The sequence below is a fragment of the Aspergillus nomiae genome (genome assembly GCF_001204775.2).
Source record: "Aspergillus nomiae NRRL 13137 chromosome Unknown contig00023, whole genome shotgun sequence".
NCBI lineage: Eukaryota > Fungi > Ascomycota > Eurotiomycetes > Eurotiales > Aspergillaceae > Aspergillus > Aspergillus nomiae.
This window is the reverse complement of record NW_015378078.1, coordinates 93325-113947: the sequence shown is the minus strand read 5'-3', so window position 1 is coordinate 113947 and position 20623 is coordinate 93325. Positions and strand designations below refer to the sequence as shown.

Sequence of the window (20623 nt, the reverse complement as noted above, 5' to 3'; positions counted from 1 at the left end):
AATCCCGGACCCTGGAATGCAATATGACAAAATCATCCGAGCATACTATAGATCCACTTAGAAGCGGGCTCGACCAGGAGAAGTTGTCCCAGATATCGCCTAAATATGAAGAAGCACCAGATGGTGGTGCTAGAGCGTGGCTTGTGGCCGCAGGGGGCGCTTCACTCTTCTTCTGTTGTCTCGGCTTCGCAAATTCATTCGGCACTTTCGAGGAGTACTACTTATCACACCAACTTCGTGGGCAATCTCCAGACAACATTGCCTGGATAGGATCGCTAGCAGCATTCCTTCAATTTGCGACAGGTGCAATCTCAGGTCCATTATTCGATCGTTACGGCGCATGGGTATGTCTTTTGGTCTGTCTTGACTTCTGCCCTGAACTGACTTAGGAGTAGATTATCCGGCCAGCTGCAGTCGCCTACGTTTTTGCCATGATGATGCTTAGTTTGTGCAAGACGTACTGGCAGATTATGCTTGTGCAAGGTGTATTGATGGGAATAGTCACGGGCTTCCTGCAATTTCCAGCATTTCCAGCAGTATCACAATGGTTTGACAAGAAGCGAGCAGCCGCTCTAGGCATTGCTGCGGCTGGTTCGTCTGTTGGCGGTATCGTGATTCCTATTGCATTGTCCAAAATGTTGAACGGCTCGTCCTTGGGATTTGGATGGTCGGTGCGAATCATCGGGTTCCTCATAACGCCCATCATGGCATTTGCATGCCTCACCATCAAGCGCCGCCTGCCGCCAAGTACATCCCCCTTCTGGATTCCATCGGCATTGAAGGAAGCGAAATTCGCCCTCCTGATAGCCTCATTGTTTTTTATGTTAATTGGCATGTTCTTCCCCCTGTTCTACATCCCTACCTATGCAGTATCCAGAGGCATGAGTGCGACTCTTTCTGGGTATTTGCTGGCGATCTTGAACGCGGCATCCACATTTGGCCGTGTCATCCCAGGCATATTGGCAGATAAATTCGGGCGATTGAACGCATTCATGGTCGGTGGTATAACCACAGCGATCGTGATATTCTGTTTCGATTTGGCAACAACCAACGCAGGCTTGATCGTATATTCGGTTGTCGTTGGCTTTACTTCGGGAACCATCATCTCTGGAGCTTCTGCGGCCTTTACCCTCTGTCCGAAGGATCCCCGGGACATGGGAACTTATATGGGAATGGGCATGGCCCTGAGCTCTTTTGCGATGTTAATCGGTCCCCCGGTGAATGGCGCACTCGTCAAAAAATACGGAGGGTACTCGGAAGCAAGCATATTCAGTGGTGTCATGTGTTTGGTTGGTGGTTTCTTTGCTCTGGCAACCAAGGCTTTGACCCCTGAAGGTATCTTTGGACGAACATGAGGTTCTGGCCACGATGGGTATGATAGACTTTTTCATACTATTGTATCGGCGTGGGTGTCTTTTGAAGCGCGTTCATGTATATAATAATGTCTTTGAAAAGCGAATAATCACCACTTCGGGGTTCGTTTTTGTGGCTGATCGGTGCATGTATATGGCGGCGTGGAAGCATGTTGTGATCCCTACTCCTGGCAGCCAAGTAATAATCATTTTGATGGATACATGAGCACTGTGCCATCATAGTAAATCCTCATATGGTCGAGACCAGCTGCTCGCATCAAACAATAATGCATAATGTTGCCCAAAGATTATCTATATATACACGAAAAGAAACTGACGCTATGTGCTCCATCATGCAACGCCAGTGGACAAGGACCTATAGCAACAAAGGCCGAGCACATTCTTTTGACCAAGTCCCAATTCAAAATTAAAAATAAACGCCGGAATCCTTCCGCTAATGCAAATGCGTACACACACTTTTGTCAAACCACAGATTATAATAACAACTTCCTATCTCTCTTCGTGGGACTTGGGGTTCGCATGCGATTTTCCCGAGTGCGGCTCCGCTCATTGACGAAGTCCCGTGTTGGCGAGTCTTCGAGCATCAACGGTTTTTCTTTTTTATGATCAAGACTCGGCGCATGGGTCTGGTAATTAAACCCACCCGAGTCTGGTAGGACGGCTGGGAGGGGCCTAATGAAGGGTGATGCTGTCCGGAGGGTTGCCGAGAAAAGCTGGGGGCAGAAGGATGAGTATACTCGTGTTGATTGTAACGGTTTCTGAACGAACGGAAGGACCAGTTGCTGACAACGGTAACTGTCGAAATGGTCGCGAGGAAGAACATCTGGAGGGCATTAGTCACTGCAGCTGGTCTAGGTGGGGTTTGGAAAAGAAGACATACAATCGCTTTCCAGCTAATGGGGTCGATGAAGCTGTTGATGATGATCGCCATGGTATGTGCCGACACCTTTGCCCGTCCGACCTTCGCTGGATCCCGGTTCATACAGCGTTCCCAGTTTTCACAGACTGTCTCCAGCGCTGGAAGTCGATCTCCGCCGCCGCACTTGTTATCCACGTAGCTCTTCGCACACGTCGCCATTTCTGCTAATATCGTATCGGACACCTCTTCCGCCGCCTGCTCGAACTCCGCCCGAATAGCCGACACAAATCCAAACACCACGTACACGGCGAGCGAGAACAGAGACAGGTTCACGACCAACTGAGCCCACCACGACAGGATACTCGGAACGTTGGGATGTGCCTCGAGCAAAGCGAAAAAGTCCGAGAAAGAAGACATACGCGATGCCGGTTGGGCCTGCCCCTGAATGTGTCCCTGGTTTTGGTTCTGCTTGTTGCCCGATACGTGCTCGTCCTCACTCTCATCATCACTCTCCCTGCGAAATTGCATATCTAGTGCCTTGTCCCTCCGTCTTCTCTTCTGTACCCGGCGAGCCAACGCATTGGAATAATGATTCAGACGAGGAATCTCGCCCCGCCCGGGACTGGGCGCAAACCGTCCGTACATGTTGAATAATGAATTTCGATGGCCCGACTTCATGGGCGGCTCCGGAGTATCTTCGTTATCTGCGTTCTCGGGAGACGACATATTCTCTGCACCGGACGAGAAATCGACATCGAACTTGCGCGGGGTCATGAATGCGGACTGGCCAAAGAGGGATTTCGGGGTGCCAGGCGGGTCTTGGGATCGTGACTGCGAGAAGAGGAAGGGCTGTGAATTGGGTTCGCGCAAGGCTGGTGTCTGTTTCTTGTCGGGAGATTCGAAGATGCGATGGGGTCCTGTGCGGAGTCAAATTAAATTAGCAATGATTGTGACGGGCGGAGTGCATGGAGGCCGCACGTTTCTTTTGGTTGTCATGCTGCATGCTGAGCTGATAGAAGGGTGAAGTCACATCCCCTGGGGCTCTTGTCTGCCATTCGAAGTCCATCGGACTTTCTGCTGATCGTTTGTCCATCTTGAATGATGGAAGGTAAAATGTCCTAAACACGAAGCGCGTGTGAGGCGGGATGACAGAAAGGTAGAGAAAGATTTGGAGTACCTGATTGACATTCGTTCGATCGGCGAATTTTTGACCATTCCCGATCGGTGATGGTAAACAAATCTGGCAGCCCTAGTGCACTTACCCTGCAACGGGTTCCCCTCAGCCTACATTGTTCTTTTCTTTTGGTTTATTTATTTCATTTTATTTTTTTTATGTGAGTTTCTCCTTATGTTCATCAGAATGCGTCCAATGTTGAACAGCAGGGTAACAATGATGAGGGAGAAGGCAATAAAAAATGGCGGTGACAGGCGATATGCAGGGGCTGAACGTAACATATATTGCTCACGAAGTATAAATACGAAGTAGCCTCATATATGACGCATACTTAATTGCACCTCCTCGTACTACACTACAATACGACAGGTCTTTGTAATGGCTTTTCCCAAACCCAGGTGATGCGTTCAGAAATCTATACAAAGTCGTTCTTTTGTTCTTCAATAGTATCTTACTACTCGATACGTACCATCGGTAGAAAATCAAAACAAAGGTTCATTTGTTCATAGTCATCACGTATTCACACGAATAGAATATCAAAATATCAAACTGAGGGTATGAGTATAAACAGTCTAAAAGTAGGATCTAGGTCGTAACCCATCATCACTGGTGCCAAAAGTACAAAAGCAAAAATCTTGGGTAGAAGAACGACTGCGCCGAGAAGATAATGAAACAACCACCGAGGAGAAAAGGGCGAATTCTAATCAACTCCATAACCGAGGCTTGTGGGCCTAAGAAGTATCGCAAGACAGAAACAAGACAAGTATACAACATCAGGACATTCACAGCTTTGCGTGATCATGGTCGACTAACTCGAAATCATCATCGGCGAGGTAGCCCGTAGCAATCTCACCCTCCCGGGTGATGATTTCGTATTCCTTGACAAGCTTCTCGGTTTCTCGTGTCTCGAATTTCTCTACTGCCTTGCTTATCGCATCAGAGAGAATTGTCTGTCCCGACACTTGGTATGGCTCGAACAGAGCTTCCTCCTGAAGGTGTCCTGGAAGATCCTTTGCGGCTGAGGGTTCATCAACGTCTTCCGCCGCGGAGGAGTCGGATGGGCCGCTGTCAAGGGCCTCCCGAATGTCGTGTCGCAGGGTGAACTTGGCGGTGGTAGCCAGCTGGTTGGACTTGGCCTTTCGGTCGAGCTGCAAGAGACGGGAATACCTTTCATGGCGTCAGTCTTCGTTAACACTTGGAGGAGACTCTATGACAACGTACTTCAGGGAGTGACTCTGAGGCGCCGCTGGACGAGTCACTGGGTCAGACAGAGAGACCTCGTGATGCGGGAGCGCCGCTCGGCCACCGTAGGCCCATTTGGACTTGTGGTTATAGACCCTTTTGGCCGCGGTACCGTTATGACGAAGATCGATGGAGTCAGACATGATGACTGTTTTTCAATGAGATATAAATGACTGATGACGACAGTATGGAGAAGGAGACGCGAGTGAACCGATAGGATGAGGTTGATATAAGGGTACTCAGATCGAGCTGTCAAACGGGATGGTGGAGGTAATTGCCACCACTTAGCAGAAGAGGCAAGAACGAGGTGGAAGGGATTATTAAGGGTGAGAGGTAGCCCGAGGGACCGGAGTTGGATGGAGAACAGGGACCCTGCGCGAGGAAGGAGGCCTTGGGGGGTTGAGTCACCAATGTCTGAGCTTAAACGGAGTCATGGAACAATCAACACTCCCTGAATGGCCCGGTAATGTTCATTCAACCCAAAAATAGACACAATAGACGCTGGGGAATGTGGAGCGAGACCAAGTCTTTGATCGATCTGTCTTCCTGAACAAAATAAAGAAGAAGACGAAGAAGGAGTCGAAGCGGAGAAAGAGGAGATAGCATTCATATCATATCATATCGTATCATATTGACTCCGCAGCACGAGGACCGAGCGAGGCGTTGCTGACTACGGCAGTCATGCTCCGCGAGGAGATGATAAATGGCCATCCTATGACGATCGGCCTTCCTTATCGTGACTGCGAGGGGGAATCCTATTCCTGCTCGCCGAACGCCCCCTGACGCCACTTTGGAACCATGGTTGTTTCCTACGTCCTGAATAACGGGCGACGAGTAGTAGTTGGATGGCGATCGCCGCATTGGGATTCGCCGTCAACCTGATCCACTGCCTCAGGCACAGCCAGCCACCCGGGATGGTGATTGGCCATCACGTCAGCACTACGGACGTCCGCCTAACAGAGACGCCGACTTTACTATGACGCGAAGGGCTGATCAAATATGTAAAATACTTGGAAAAATTCACTCGAAATGATCGTATTTTAGCACATTGTGTTTTCCACTTCCGTGGTTGGGTATGCGAATAGAAACCAGCCTTCTGAACGTATCTTGCGTCACTGGAACAGTACTTGATGCTTATCAGCTGTGGGCGGCGATGCTCCATCTGATTGCAGGAACCCCAGGCAGATGACTTTGCTCCATCGGGCGGCTCGGGGTCACCTGCAGGGTTAGTCAACCGTTGCCTTAACCTCGGTCCAGAACCTCTCCGATGACTCAATCGTGCATTAACCCTTGCCTGACTCAGCTATGCCTTGGTATGTACATAACTCAACTGGTTGCCCGGCGCTGGAGTCAGCGATCTAACATTCCACAATCCTATAGTGACTGGCTATCTCGTGTATAATCTAAATATTATTGACTTGTTCTGAATTTATACATGATTATATTCACGTGTGATTTCGATGCTGTGTGTAGAGGTCCTAAGGTTGAAGAAACTGGGCAGGCTGTATACTTAATTTGATCACAGTGGAAGTACAGCAAACTAAAACTGGATGGTAGAACTACGGGGCCAACAGGTGTAGTTTTTAATTAAAAATTCTGGTTCTACTACTGATATATTATTTTAATACGTTTAGAAGTATGTACTGCGGAAAGGAATTATCGAGCCATAGTATTCATACGGTAGATTTTGGAAGTTTACTGTGGTAATAGAATACTTATTTAATTTTAAAAACATACACCCTAGATTATTGATTCTTTAGACACGAAAAGAAACGTTGACATGGTTAAGACACGGTGAAAATACTCTTGATCCATAGTGTTTTCAACCCTAAGGCCGCCTAGTAGGAATCGACCTCATTCGACTGAGCTGTCGAACAGCTTCGGCAGCCTATGAATCTATGATCATACAGAAGTTAATAGAACCAGTTATTTTGCCATAAATTCAGGGTATGAAAGAGTAGAGATTCTACAAGTGACAGCCATACTATACATCGAATATCGTATTTCACATTGTATTCATCTTTCCAGCATGCCTCTCACAACCTCTTCAGTGTGATCATCAGTAAAGGTAAAATGACTGTAGCCCTTCCACTCAGTCAAGACCGATCCCTCGAGTCTATCCGCCATCCATCGAGCCATTTCAATCGGAGTATTTCGGTCCTTGTCGCCAGACCATAAACGAACCCCAGGGAAATCAATCTCCCGTAAGCCAAAGCCCCACGGCCTTGTAAGAATCCTACACTCCTGGACATACCCCTGAGACCCCTGTCGAAAACTCTCTCGTACAATCTTAGCTGCATGTTTGAGGATTTTCTCATCCTCGAAGACCACAGAGTCCGTTTTGTTGAAATTGTTCTTAACCGTTTTCGCTAGCAGCTCCTCCAGAACCTTTGGGTCTGGGTGGTGAGCAGCCGGTACAATAGTCCAATCAGTGTACAGTCGCCCCAGACCGGAGAACCACCTCCCCAGGTTCCACAGGACGCGTGAACGAAGAGACATACCCTGCGTGCCGGCCTCAAGGGGCGCAAATCCGACGAGTACACCTACGCCCTTCAGGTTCTCCTTGGCTAGGGCCTTTGCACACACAAGTGAGTAAGGTCCTCCACCGGAGCCACCAAGGACTCGGTACTGATCTAGACCCAGTTTACCCGTGAACTCTTTGACGTCGGCGGGCCAGTCAAGGAGTTGTCGGTTTGGTTGAAACGTTGACAGCCCCATTCCAGGTCGGTCAAGGGCGAAGATTCGGGCACCATGTCGCAGGCCCAGCTCGTGGAAGTCGATCTCATAACGACATGCGGGTAAACCATGGAAGTAGAGAAGTGGTCTTCCTTGTGGGGAACCGTATTCGGCGAAACCGAGGGTGCGGCCGTCAGAGAGGGTCAGGGTTTGATCTAGTTGTGCGGGGTCTACTGCTGTTGACGATGTGTTGCAGGATTCTGTAGGCACAGCATGCTTTGTCTTAGACGCAGAAAGTGTGGACGAGCTTCTCCTTGAAGCTGATGAAAGGAAACCCTCTGTTGCTGATATTAAACGACGGTATCCGACGGTCATTTTTCTTAGTATGGTGGAAGGTACTGTTTGATTCCTCTGGACTCGCATGGTGGCTAACTTGTATTTATATTAACGGTTAGTCCGAGGAACCCCCGCTGGCTCATTTTACGTTACTTACGCTGATCGTCGAGAAATACGAACTGGCCGGTGATGGAGCAATCCACCGCGTCATCTGACTATTCCATCTATATAAATTCCATATTGATCCACCTCATTTAAACCATACATCAAGTCTCAACATTATCTAAGGAAAATTCAAAACCGGAAAGCAAGCCCTCCCTGACCTCATTCTATCCAAATAAACAACAATGTCATCAGTTCCTACCCGAGCTCTTCTACCACTATATACAACTCGCCGACATGATATTCTCCCCACTCAGAGATTACCACGACCCTTGATATATCGCGAATCTTCAGTCCTTCCCAGATCCTTCTCGACCCGGTTCCCTGTGGCGAATAAGCAGACAAGCTCATCAAACCCAGACTCAAACGAACCACCTCAGTACCCTGCTTTCAGCTTCGAAGCACTGGGAATAAGCAAAGGAACGAAAGTATTTGTCATTGCAATCCTGTGTTGTTTTGGGACCATGGAGACCTGGTTCTGGTGCAAGGCTATTTGGCGCTGGTGGCAGGGAAAGACCGAAGAGGTGGAGACAGTTCAGGCAACGAAGTAAATGGGAACACTAGACCTGAGACAGGATCCTCTTGAACCTATGATATTTCTCAATTTTGTATAACTACTCGCTGGCTAGGTCGTATCACCACTCTGGATGATTGTCACTGGAACTACCTAAATAGGAAATAATTTGGCCAAGACTCATGGAGCTAAAAACGGCGCAGAGAGGAAGGCTAAATAACACAAACTATTATTGGCTAGGGCAAGCCACCACGTAGAAGGGATGGCCATGACCCTAGACAATCATCACCTTTGACCCTCAAAACGTAATTGCCAGAGCCCTCGTAGCCCAATGCATTGAAAACCGCGGGCCAGACTTCTAGTTAATGGACTTTGGCTACGCATGTAAGCAAGGATGCCGAAAATGACGGTTGACCGGAAATTTCCCAGCAGAAAATCGGTCTTCTTGGCCCGAGTTCTCGGCGGAGAAGACGAAACCTTGCAAGATTTATCTAGAAATTGACATAGTCCCACTATCTAGCCGTACTTCAGCATACGGCCCCAAACATTGCATTAGTTGAAGCAGACAGTAAGCCGGGCTCTGATTGTCTCGGATGCATGAGTCAGTATCCTGAAGGGACAGAGCCCTGGCGTGGATGAGGGGTCTCGATGATAAAATTATACCCGTAAGTGTTTCAAGGCATATTCGAGTAACCTTGAAGAATGACACGCAGCAAGGAAGTGATGCTGACTTCGACTCACTAGGTCAATGACGGAAAAATATGTGACTCGGACGTAGATATTAAGTGACTAGGGGTCTGTGTTACTCCGCCGGCTCGGCGGAGTAGTAGAACCTTGGCCAGTGCTGAGTTGTCACAGCTGGTAATGGATGTTTTGACGATCATCACTTTGGTGGAATACTAGTCCGCCGACTCGGCGGAATGAAATACTCTTCTCACTGATCAGTCTAGTTTACCTTCTCGTTTTTTCTTTCTTGATTGTTTATAAGTGCTTGATTATCTTCAGCAGACAGCATGTTCTTAGATATCGCCACTCTCTAGCGCACTGGTACATCATGCCTACTAAAACATGGTCGTCGCAAACAGGCGACACAGCAGTGTCGTCAAGAACTTCAACACCTGCGATACCTGAAAAGCCTAACGAAGATGCTTCATCTTCATACGACCATCAGGTTATGGAGGATAGAAGTAAGGGAGAGACTGGATCTGGTCTGGACGATGCGCCAACCGATGCTCCAAGCACTGGTGGCTTCACTTTACTCATGACCGTCACAGCTTTGGCTCTGAGCATGTTTTTGGTACGACTTCACCTTTCGAACCGTTCGACCATTGTGACGCTAATATTGGATCGCAATGAATAGGTTTCGCTAGATATGGTAAGCAGATTTGGCCACTGGGCGAAGGCGTCAATTTTCAATACATGACGAGCGAGGAGCTAATCAGTCCTTCTACGTCAGACCATTGTCGCAACGGCAATCCCGAAGATCACCGATGAGTTTGGTGGGATTGAGGAGGAGGCTTGGTACGGTTCAGCGTTTTTCATTACACTAGGAAGCTTCCAAGCGGCGTGGGGGAAAGGATACAAGTACTTTCCGCTGAAGATATCCTTCCTCGTGTCAATCTTTCTCTTTGAGGTTGGCAGTTTAGTGTGCGGTACGTTTCTACTTGAGAAGTGTCCCATGTCCTCGGTGTCTGACTGGTTCTCTATGTTTTGTTTAGGTGTCGCGCCGAATAGTATTGCGCTCATTGTTGGACGGGCTATCACCGGCGTCGGAGGCGCTGGAATTTCTTCGGGTGCCTTTACCATTATCGCATTATCCGCACCACCTAGACAGCGGCCAGCATATATTGGAATCCTGGGTGCCTCTTATGGAATCGCTGCAGCTATTGGACCTCTGGTTGGCGGTGCTTTCACTACCAACGTTACCTGGCGATGGTGTTTTTATATCAATTTGCCGATTGGCGGACTGGCAGCCGGAATCATCCTGTTCTTCTACCGACCTCCTCCTCCATTGCCCTTCCTGAATACACCACTGAAAGAGAAGATACTCCAAATGGACCTACCTGGTACCTTGATCCTCGTTTCGGCTCTGGTCTGCTATGTCCTTGCCCTACAGTGGGGTGGTGTGTCGTTGTCGTGGGGCGATTCTAAAGTTGTCGGAACATTAGTTGGATTTGGTGTGCTGTTAGTTGCCTTTGCTATTGTGCAATGGGCACAAAAGGAACGCGCCGCAATGATTGGGCGACTGTTCCGCCGAAATGTAGTGATCATGATGATCTACATTGACCTGCTAGCGGGAACCTTTTTCTTGCTGGTATACTACCTGCCAATCTACTTCCAGGTGGTGTCGGGTGTCTCTGCTGCCCAGAGCGGAATCCGGAACCTGCCTCTGATCCTTGGCCAAAGTGTTTCGACTGTCATATCTGGTGTTGCCCTCAGCAGGTTTGGATACCCACAACCATTCCTCTTGGTTGGGGGAGTACTCACCGCGATTGGATCAGGCCTGCTGTACACGCTTGACGTTAATACTGGCTCTGGAAAATGGATTGGCTACCAGCTGCTAGCAGGTATCGGCATTGGATGGTGCTTCCAAGTTCCTGTGGTGACGGCACAGGCGTCTGTCGCGCCGGAGGATCTACCGTCTGTGACGGCCATGGTATTAAGTACGTTCTTCGCCCACTTCACATTTTTAGGCAGTATTAACTAACATTTTTCAGCCGTACAAACCCTAGGGGGATCAGTCTTCGTTTCAGCCGGCCAATCAGCTATGGTCAATGTTCTTCTCAAACACCTCCAGAGTGAGACGTCAACCGTAGATGCCTTCAAGGTTGCGATGACAGGCGCAACGGAGCTGCGCCAAAAGTTCTCTTCCGCTCAAATGCAGTTCATACTGACTGCCTATATGGATGGCCTCCAGGCGGCATTTCTGGTGGCCGTTGTCGCGTCCAGCGTGGCCACGTGGTCTGTTTGGCGACTCGGTGGGTTAAATTCTCGGGTCAAACTACTGCTGCTGCCGCTGCATGATGACAGTGCTAGAAATCTGTGTTGTAATACCAGCTTTGGAAATATTTTTAGAGTATCTCAGAGGGAGTACTACTTTTAGTGGTAGTACCAGTATTAATATAGAAGGAATAGCGGGGTGACAAGGATTTATATAGCAGGAGGCGGTCAACGACAGTGCTTACTTTTGCTCCCTGAACCTCAAACAAAAGAGACGCGCTATCTTCTCATCTATCACTCTCTCATTCCTGGCTTTTAGATGTACTTCTTTTCACCCTTGTACCTCAAATATTCATGCAGGCATTGACATGCATATTGGCCTTAGTTTACAACCATCAGTGCGATGATGCGGACTCATCAGCATCCAACCTCAACCCCGCCCGAGGACGAGCAACCACCTCGGAAGAAAATACGAAAGGGGACCCGCAGTTGTTGGGAATGTAAGTGATTAAGTGAGGAATTCTGGCACTGGCTAGTAGGCCTAGACTGATTGCAAGACAGGCAAACATCGTAAGGTTCGCTGTCATTTCGTTTCTGATGGCGACCAAAGTTGTCGCGAATGCCTGTCAAGGGGGTTTGCCTGTCGCAGCCAGGACTTACCAGAGCCCGAAAATGCTCGCGAATCAGATCGTGCGTCCCTGAGTGATCGACTTGGCCGCGTAGAATCGCTTCTTGAGAGAGTTCTGCGACGGCTGGACACCGTCGGTGGTGTTGAGGAGGCGCAGGCGTCCATGACGACTGATAATGAGAACGGCTTAACCTCTAGTGCAGCCGCCACGCCTGCAAATGAAAACGCCCCAGTCCTGTCACTTTTTGATAGTGGAGTAGTAAGTACCATGACCCAAACTTGTATGGGAAGATCCCTTAACATAAAGCAGCTTGCTTTCGACGATCGGAGGTCTCTACGCCAAATATCACATTGTATAGTGCAACCACTCGCGACTGGGAAAGCTACGCCAGGAGCTTCTGGATTTGTTGCCATCACATAGCGCTTTGAGAAGACTTGAACAAGCCAATAGCTGCTGGTGGCTAGTCAGGGCTCAATGCTTCCAGGAATACGAGGAATCGCTACTCTCAAGCGCCGCGGCAGCCCGTTCGGACAGTCACCCAACCGCGATCGCCAAAGTCCTTTTGTGGGTGGCCATTTGTCTCCAGCAGCTCCCACGGGGATCTGACATTGAATCATTGGAACTTCCCTATCCTCCCACCCGCCTGATTGCAAACTGTGTCAAGCTTGTGGCACATTCCATCAGCTCTGACGAGACTTTAGTAAGTAGCCTTGATGGATTGGAATGTCTAGTACTTCAAGGCGTACTTTACAACAATGATGGAAAACTGCGGAGCGCCTGGTTATGCTATCGCCGGGCGCTCAGTGTTGCTCAAATCATCGGGCTACATCGCCTGGCCGCAGACTCGGCGGACGAGTCTGCCTCTGTTTCCAGGGCAAAACATATCTGGAATCACATCATTTACGCAGACCGATACCTCTCTTTAATGCTAGGAATGTATCATGGCATCACGGACGTGGCCCTGGATTCAAAGCGAAGCGGGGACCAGACACTGAATCCACCCCCCATGGATGTTCTTTGTCGCATAGCTGGATCCATTATCGAACGAAACCAGAAGTTTAGCGGAATTACACCTTCAATGGTTCGAACGACACAAACCATCGATGCGGAACTTATGTCAATTGACCCTCCATTGGTGGTTGAGGGCCCAACTGTCATATCGCCAGGAAAGTCTATCGAGCGAGCTCAGGCCTATACCAAACTTATGACGCAGTTGTGGCATTATCAACTCATCGCCTGGCTCCATCTGCCACTGCTTTTGGAATCTGGCACTGAGAGACGCTATGACTACAGCAGGCAAAGCTGTCTAGAGGCATCCCGGCATATGATTACGTGCTATACATCGATCCGTCGCCTCACTGCGAATAGCTTTTGTTGCAAGTCGCTAGACTTCCAGGCATTTACTGCCGCCGTCACTCTCCTGATCAATATCCTCGGACCGACTGGTCGATCCCACCCTGACTCCAATGACTGGCCCGCCATCGAAACCGTAATGACAACCCTGGAGACACTGGCACAGGGACAGCCACCCGACAAGGTAGCAAGTCGAGGTCTTAGCGTTCTGCGGACTTTGAAAAGGGTTGCGACGAGAAACAACACAACCCAGTCTGGTCTCTCCGACAGACTTCCTCCCGTGGACGGCCAATCTGGACGCATCAAGGTTGACATACCATACTTTGGCACCATTTCTCTTGACTGTAGCACTCGCAGTGATACCCCAGAACAACAAAAGCTTAACGACGGCCCACCAAGGGTTATTCGTACAGACCTGGCTTCCAATAGTGCACTCTCCTCAAACGCCGGAAATACTACAGAGGCAAGCACTGTGCATGATCAGGCTATGAATGTGGGGCCCTGGCCAGAAGCTCGCCTGGCACTTGGCTCTGCCGATATATGGTCATTTGATCCGGATTTAACAGTATTGCCCTCCTTCTTGCCCGATTTGGAAGACACCTGGGACTTGGGGCTTTGAATAGGATTCGGGTGACTTGCACCGTGCAAGGGAGTAGGCATCTGCAAATGTACTTTAAGAAGCGCCTCGGCATTTTGCGACCATAGAAGGACTAGCAATATCTACTATTTGCCGGGTATTTACATTATATCAGCATACTCGATGTAAGTTGAGCTAGATAGAGTGGAATTGATATTGGGTATGTCAGATCGGTGGGAATATGGTAGCGTACCCCATCAAACTGTTCTCTATTAGAGCTCTGAAGAACACACTCTCCGACAGCTTAGACGTATTATGTCGGGAGGATAATTGACAGAATATACCTAAGTCATTTTGACGCAGGTAAAGGATGACGCATTCCTAGCATCTCCTCCAATGAACCTTTGTTGGAGAGGGTAGGGGCATAAGTCTCTCGCTGTGCCGTTGTTCCCTTTGGTGGCTTGTAAAGTAGCCGGAGCAAGATCTTTCTCGACCCAGTCCATGAGTTGGAAGAGGGCACCATTCGGAACTGGTCCCAGCCCACCATAGCAATGGCCAACTCCGGGTGCCTCAAACAGACGATAGAAATCATGGGCACTTGGATCCGTCTTCAATACCTCCTCGAAATACTTGGTCGATCCTCGCGGCGGGATAGCTTCATCGGCAAGGCCGTGCCAGGCGATTACCTTGCCCCCGTTGGCTTTGAACTTGGACAGGTCAGGGTTGGTATTCGCGAGCATCGGCGCATACTGGAAAGCGGATGCATGCAGACTTTCGAAGAACGCGGACTCAGTCATATTGTTCAAAGCAAACTCTGGGTCCTTGGCAACAAGATACCGGAACCAATTCCCAGACAGATCAGCCCCGGAGGAATAACATGTGCCGTTGGCAGCGCACGCAGTGGGGATATAGAGAGTGGTGAGCACTGCATCTTTGTTAACCCCGAACCAACCGTCGTTCCCGGAACCTGACCAAGCTGCCTGAACAGCAGCGGCACCAGAAGCAGTCAACTTGTGTGTTTTCCCTCTGCAGATATATTCCTCTCCAATGAAGCTGTGAGCCGTGACATTGCACAGGCCAGGTGAACTAATTATACCGTCTTGAACGCCATCTAGCAAATCACAGGCCTTGACTGCTGCACTGACAAAGGCCTCGATCTCGCAGGGGGATGGGTAAGTGCCTAGATTGTGCATCACTTGGGTGGGCCAATATGCCGCTGGTATGAAGGTTTCCATATTCAAAGCAGGAGCGACAGCTAAGATACCATCGAATGCATCAGGGTAATTCTGAGCCATCGCAAGGCCCTGCCGTCCACCACCAGAGCATCCGGTGAAGTAAGAGTAATTGGCCGCTCTCTGGTAATAGGACTTGGTGATTTGCTTTCCAATGACGGCCATGTCGTTCGTGGCCTTGGATGCATAGTTTTCCAAGAGGAACCAGTTGACGTTGCCTTTGCTGCTGAGAGCCCACTCAAGGTCGGTTGGAATGGCTCCCGACCCAGTGGCGTGGCCTCCATCGGTGGATGAAGCGGCAAATCCTTGGGCAACGGCGTACGTGAGGTATGTAGAACCAAACCCTGTGCTGTAGCCACCTCCGCCCAGGCCTTGGAACCTGCCATTCCAACCCTTGAGCGGGAGCCACACTTGCGTAGTAATTGTGTCGTTCCAGCCTGGATGGGTATGGAGGACCGTGACATTGCAGAAGCTGATGGTATACCGACCACCATCATTCGTTCCGGGCCCAAGGCTGACGGTGGAAAAGTTGTGAGCTTCGTGGGCTTGAATGTCGAGAATGGCAGCGCCTGGCAATTCGGGCTTGGGAAAATACCCAGGCGAGCATTCGGAAGCAGATGCTGCTTGGAAGAAGACAGCACTCAAACAGAGCAAAGGTGCTGCAGGCAGAAACATCGTGGCAATTGAGGACAGGAGATAGTTCAACAATGATGAGCCATGAACTTGACCATGCTTATATAGAAAAGAGTCAAGAAGCGCCAAACTCTTGAATTCGACCGTGTGTCAAATCATAGACCTGAAGTAATTCGTCGGAGCGCCTAGTATACGAGAGTTTCCGCGTATGCACGGATGTTCCACTTTTGATCGCCTTCCTTTCGGCGTTTTTCACCTTAGGAATAGTCTGAAGATAACAATCCGGACCCTAACTCCTGGCCGTAACCTGCGTGGGTTACCCATGCTAAAATAAAGCCTATTACAGGTATGAATCCAGTCAAAAGAGTTAAGAGCCCAGAAACATGTCTGTAGCACTTTCCCCTGTGCAGGTCGTCACTATTGGACCCACTTTTCTATACGCGTATTCAGGTGCAAACTTACCCAGCCACAGTTGACTGGAGACGTTGGCCATAGTGGATTTTTGGGTATGTGTTTAGATTGATGATTCAGCCTTGAATATAGCACCACTAGTCTCACAGATATGAGAAAGAGAAGCGCGGATATGGAGGACACCAAGATTAATGTCGTTTAAGGTAGTGGACCTAATTCATTGAACCCTCCCAAGACCTTTCCCAAGAAGCATTGACTACCTTTAAAGTTACCTTCTGCGCATACACGGACCCTACAGTATCGACTGTTATTGCACCTTATAGAGATCCCTGGATCTAATCAACAGTGAACGACCCATAGACCGGACATAATATAGCACATTGGAAACAGCAATGCCAAGTTGTAGAATCAGACCAAAGCTGATAAAGGACACTGGCGTGGAATACTCTGCGGTCTAAGTATGAAAGGAATCCATATTATTCATGAAAATACTGCCCAAATGGTTTACAAACTAGTTGCGTTTGCTTTTGATTTTATGCAGCAAAGCTATGGCGACACATTCCTGAGTATTACAGAGAAGGGGGAGAGAGTTTGCTAGAACATAACTGGAATTCAAAGTGTAATTGAGTACTCAATAAATGGCTGATGCTGGCGGCATTTGTAAGTTGAGTAACCTATACAGAGAGTACTCTTTCTGTCATGTAAAGGAGCATATGTGCTTATGTTATGTGCTACTTAGAAGGTGACAGTATAAGATGAAGTGGTGAAGACAGCGTTTTGTCCAGTGAAGGGTTCAGTACCGGCACCAATGCTCAGGTAGTACTGGGAGGCAGGGAAGTTCTGCTTCTCAGTGAGGTAGGTGAAGAACTCAGCCAGATTACCGGAGTAGTCCTGGATCTCCGTGGGAGCAACGAAGCTGAAAACAGTGGTCGCGGCGTTTGTTCCCTTGTAGAGCTTCCAGGCTTTGCCGCCAACGGTGGGATTATCGATCGGGGAGCCAGTGGCAGAGATGGGACCGGCACCACCAAGGGCGGCGGTCCAGATCATGATTTCGTACTCAGCTTTGCCGCCAGCAGTGGAGGAGGTGAAGATATCGTAAGCCACGTCACCGACGATGTTGTCTCCCTTGTAGCTGCCAGAGGCTGTCAGCATATGGTACTTTCAGGCAATGAATCCTTTACGAACCTCCACTTCCATGTGGATTGGATGTTGGGCAGGTCAGAAACCTTCTTGTTTTCAGGCCGGGCCTCCACGTTGGGGTAGCTTTTGACTTTGCCCTGGCCGCCGGACCAGCTCCAGGTAGAATGCCAGGCGATGCCGCTGGAGTTGCCCTTGCCCGGGGAGTCAAGTCCAACGCACTGGCTACCAGAGCCACTGTCCTTACCCCACATATTGTTGTAGAGCTTGAAGTTACCGACATTGATCGTATCGTACTGCCCGCAGGAATCTGCACGTTTTGCAGACTTGTGCTGATGTGATGGGGTCCATGCAGCAGAGGCAATAGCAGCAAAAAGAGCCAGAACAGCAGGAGAGGCCTTCATGGTGTTGGCTTTGGAAAGATGGATTGAAAGATGTCAGGAATCGATAGCGGTCGTGCTGAATTGGATGAATTAATTAATGCTTTGAAGCAACCTGAAGATGTCCCTTTCTTATATCCGAGAACCATGGTAGATGTTACTGCTTCTCTGCGATGTTGCCATGATCATCGGCCCCTTTCCCATCTTCATCTTCATATGGTGTCTTAGTCTGAAACCTGGCTAGGGTAAACAGGATAAAGTTCACCAGGTTCCGAGCATACTCCGAGTATTGTATACAAGGTACCAGCTATTAACCAAGTTGCTTTATTCCTATTGCATGGATAAAATCAGGGGGGAACTGGAAGTCGATCATAGCTGTGTTGGGCGTCTCATAGGATGATCGTCGGTCACAATCGGCGGAATGGCAACCTTAGATTAGATGAACGATTAGAATATCAACATTCTACAAGCCTATGACATCAACTCCACCTATCAAATACCTCACCCACAAAGTCAGCCGATATACAAAATAGCATTTGGATACATAAAGTCATGATAGTAACTACTGACACGATGCCCTCACGTAGGATTGTTGGTTCATATGCATGGCATGCCCATAGCGTCGTACAAGCTTTCAGGTGGATTAAGATCCTTATTCCACTCCACTACAGTACGTAAGGGATTCAGCCTATTCATTCCGGTCTTCCATTAGCCTAATTCTACTAAAAATCCTAATGGTCTGCCGGATGGTCAGTTGGCAGGAGCGAGGGTCTCAGGGTCTTTGGATGTTAGGGTGAATATAATCCACGGTTTCAGTCCCCCGAAATCGGTAGCCAGTCTTGTCGATCCACAAACCGTCAAAACTTAATCATAGTGGCTTCTTACACACGGGACGTTGTTCCCGGCTCGGTACACTCGGCACAGATATTATAGGGCGACTGAGCTATATACTGGATCTCAATTCAGGAATGGACTCCAAGTTTTGCCGCGCGTTCACAGTCTCCTTAGAAGCTATGGTTTTGCGGATGGACTCTAACCAGTTGACGTCTGCTGAACTAGACCCAACAAGGATCGAAACGTAATAGCAGCTGATTTTATGGATATGACCTTGGGAAGAGTCAGGTTAAATGAAATGGTTACTCGAAGGGGTAAAAGGTATATGTACATTACATTATGTTGTGTATACGTCAACGTCAGTTCAGATGGAATCCCTTCTCATTCAACTACTTTCTGAATTTCGTAATACACTAGGTCTGATACTACTGGCTCAGTTAAGACTGGTTTGCGGACATATGCGCCACGTTCATGCTAATTCTGTTCCACCCCAGTCACTATTATATGGATGTACCAATACTACTGGTACTATATATTAAAATCCGACCATTCCTCTCTACTTAGAGTCGTGATGCCAGAAACCAATCTATTGGCATGGCCTCGGAACCAAGGGGTGTCTGCCGTCTCCAGCCACAGTTCTTTTACTTTCAGGGCAAACAATGTGACCCTGCGGCCACAGCAAACAGGGGTTACAGGTATTAAGAGTAATAGGTTCACTAGGCTGAACACCTGCTTGGTTCTCTGTCGCGGGACTAAGGTTGCATACGGATCAGGATCTACTCGCCGTACTTGATTATTCTCGAGATTACCGGAACTTCTGGTTCCTATTTCCTCTTTCCAATGGCAATCCTCATTCTAGAAAGCTAGGGCAAAGGCAAAGCGGTGAAGATTAGTCTCTCAAGGGGGCCCAAGATTTATTTATAAACAAGTTCCCCGCAGAAATGAAACTGAAAGCACACAAGTTCTTCCATCGGAATCTTTGCAGTATTTCCGATCAAACTGCTGTTGTTTATTATTACTGATTTCTCCAACATGAACTCAAGCCCTTACAAGGCATGTAGCTGGACTACTGAACGCCAAAAGCACTGTAACTACGAAAGCTACCTCAAATTGTTCTATGAAGCAGGCGACCGAGGCGTCTGGTCGATAGGCTCAAAGTTGATATTGAAAGATCGAGGTGCTAGCCTTCCGACCTTTGAGGTACCAAATATTCAGTTTGTGCAGGAGCAGACCTCTATTCCTGTTCCCACTGTTGTCGAATCTTGGGAGGAAGGCGACTACACTCTCATATTGATGCGACGTATTCCTGGCGAACCTCTCGGCAAAGTTTGGTCAAAATTGTCTACGGATGAAAAAGAGGGGATAGCAAAACAGACCGCTGAGTATTTACAGCAACTTCGGAATCTCTAGTCTGATAAAATTCAATCTCTTGGTGGCCTTCCGGTCTATTCCAACTTCTTGTTCAAGAGCAAGACTTCTCAGGTTCCTCACGGTCGTCTTGTATCTGATAACGAGCTCTGGGCTGATATGGAGGGTGGGTTGAAAGAGACGATCCCCGAGGCTGCGCGAGTACAACTTCGACAATGTATGCCATCCGCTTTGCCGTACACCTTTACGCATGGCGACCTCACAAATGTTAATGTTATGGTAGAGGACGGTTCACTTACTGGTATTATTGATTGGGAGATGTCTGGATACTTTCCAGTATGGTGGGAATATGTGTGTACCTCGGTCCCTGATAGCGAGGAGGACAGAGAGTGGAAGGCGTTGTTGTGACAATATATGCCTGATTATAGTGTCGCACGCGAGTTCTGGCTGGACTACCTTTGCAGGGATATATAGAGTGAAAGAGCAATGCAGTTTATGGAAAAGGTAAGGAATGAGACCCATGAAGGAGGTATCTAACGTTCTCCAAATCTGGTAGGATAATTTATAGGCACATTGAGCTTCTTTTTGCTATTACCATGTCTTGGACCCATACTTCCTAGCACAGAAAATTCCATGTCTACTGTCGTGGACTGTTCATTGATAGAATTTGTTCATCTTCTTCGAATAAGGTTTGAAGGTTGGGAATTGTTGCTGAAGTAGTGATGATACATTTTATATAGCAGAATGAAAGCAGAGCCTCATGTACAAATGAGTGACAATAAGTAAGCCGAGA

General features: G+C 48.5%; 8 protein-coding genes across 8 annotated transcripts; 3 read left to right on the top strand and 5 right to left on the bottom strand.

The window, feature by feature from the left end:
* Nucleotides 1–23: 23 nt before the first annotated feature.
* Nucleotides 24–1355, top strand: ANOM_001767 (putative MFS monocarboxylate transporter; the record flags this gene model as incomplete). The annotated part of the gene is made up of 2 exons (XM_015547024.1): nucleotides 24–344; nucleotides 396–1355. The coding sequence occupies 2 exons, from the start codon at nucleotides 24–26 to the stop codon at nucleotides 1353–1355; spliced, it is 1281 nt and encodes a 426-aa protein (XP_015410772.1).
* A 491-nt stretch (nucleotides 1356–1846) lies between these two features.
* On the bottom strand, nucleotides 1847–3409 carry ANOM_001766 (putative nuclear envelope protein Brr6; the record flags this gene model as incomplete). Its single annotated transcript, XM_015547023.1, has 3 exons — nucleotides 3211–3409; nucleotides 2250–3149; nucleotides 1847–2196 (listed from the first exon to the last, which is right to left on the bottom strand). The coding sequence occupies exons 1-3, from the start codon at nucleotides 3323–3325 to the stop codon at nucleotides 1847–1849; spliced, it is 1365 nt and encodes a 454-aa protein (XP_015410773.1). The 5' UTR covers nucleotides 3326–3409.
* Nucleotides 3410–3920: 511 nt separating this feature from the next.
* Nucleotides 3921–5234, bottom strand: ANOM_001765 (uncharacterized protein). The gene is made up of 2 exons (XM_015547022.1): nucleotides 4628–5234; nucleotides 3921–4573 (listed from the first exon to the last, which is right to left on the bottom strand). Exons 1-2 carry the CDS (start codon nucleotides 4789–4791, stop codon nucleotides 4189–4191), a joined length of 549 nt encoding a protein of 182 aa, XP_015410770.1. The 5' UTR covers nucleotides 4792–5234; the 3' UTR covers nucleotides 3921–4188.
* Nucleotides 5235–6664: 1430 nt separating this feature from the next.
* Nucleotides 6665–7699, bottom strand: ANOM_001764 (alpha/beta fold hydrolase; the record flags this gene model as incomplete). The annotated part of the gene is made up of 1 exon (XM_015547021.1): nucleotides 6665–7699. The coding sequence occupies one exon, from the start codon at nucleotides 7697–7699 to the stop codon at nucleotides 6665–6667; it is 1035 nt and encodes a 344-aa protein (XP_015410771.1).
* A 1691-nt stretch (nucleotides 7700–9390) lies between these two features.
* Nucleotides 9391–13877, top strand: ANOM_001763 (uncharacterized protein; the record flags this gene model as incomplete). The annotated part of the gene is made up of 8 exons (XM_015547020.1): nucleotides 9391–9633; nucleotides 9697–9711; nucleotides 9793–9988; nucleotides 10055–10999; nucleotides 11054–11412; nucleotides 11662–11776; nucleotides 11838–12163; nucleotides 12264–13877. The coding sequence occupies 8 exons, from the start codon at nucleotides 9391–9393 to the stop codon at nucleotides 13875–13877; spliced, it is 3813 nt and encodes a 1270-aa protein (XP_015410776.1).
* Nucleotides 13878–14179: 302 nt separating this feature from the next.
* On the bottom strand, nucleotides 14180–15742 carry ANOM_001762 (feruloyl esterase B precursor; the record flags this gene model as incomplete). The annotated part of the gene is made up of 1 exon (XM_015547019.1): nucleotides 14180–15742. One exon carries the CDS (start codon nucleotides 15740–15742, stop codon nucleotides 14180–14182), a length of 1563 nt encoding a protein of 520 aa, XP_015410777.1.
* Nucleotides 15743–16846: 1104 nt separating this feature from the next.
* Nucleotides 16847–17652, bottom strand: ANOM_001761 (putative endoglucanase-1 precursor; the record flags this gene model as incomplete). Its single annotated transcript, XM_015547018.1, has 2 exons — nucleotides 16847–17243; nucleotides 17297–17652. The coding sequence occupies 2 exons, from the start codon at nucleotides 17650–17652 to the stop codon at nucleotides 16847–16849; spliced, it is 753 nt and encodes a 250-aa protein (XP_015410774.1).
* Nucleotides 17653–19494: 1842 nt separating this feature from the next.
* Nucleotides 19495–20238, top strand: ANOM_001760 (aminoglycoside phosphotransferase family protein; the record flags this gene model as incomplete). The annotated part of the gene is made up of 2 exons (XM_015547017.1): nucleotides 19495–19788; nucleotides 19873–20238. The coding sequence occupies 2 exons, from the start codon at nucleotides 19495–19497 to the stop codon at nucleotides 20236–20238; spliced, it is 660 nt and encodes a 219-aa protein (XP_015410775.1).
* Nucleotides 20239–20623: the final 385 nt, after the last annotated feature.

What these genes read in the sequence shown, in the direction of transcription:
- ANOM_001765 (XM_015547022.1), bottom strand. Translation starts at nt 4,791, where the DNA reads ATGTCTGACTCCATCGATCTTCGTCATAACGGTACCGCGGCCAAAAGG. An exon ending in CCTCAGAGTCACTCCCTGAA is followed by an intron (nt 4,574 to 4,627) that starts GTACGTTGTCAT and finishes ACGCCATGAAAG; the next exon opens with GTATTCCCGTCTCTTGCAGC.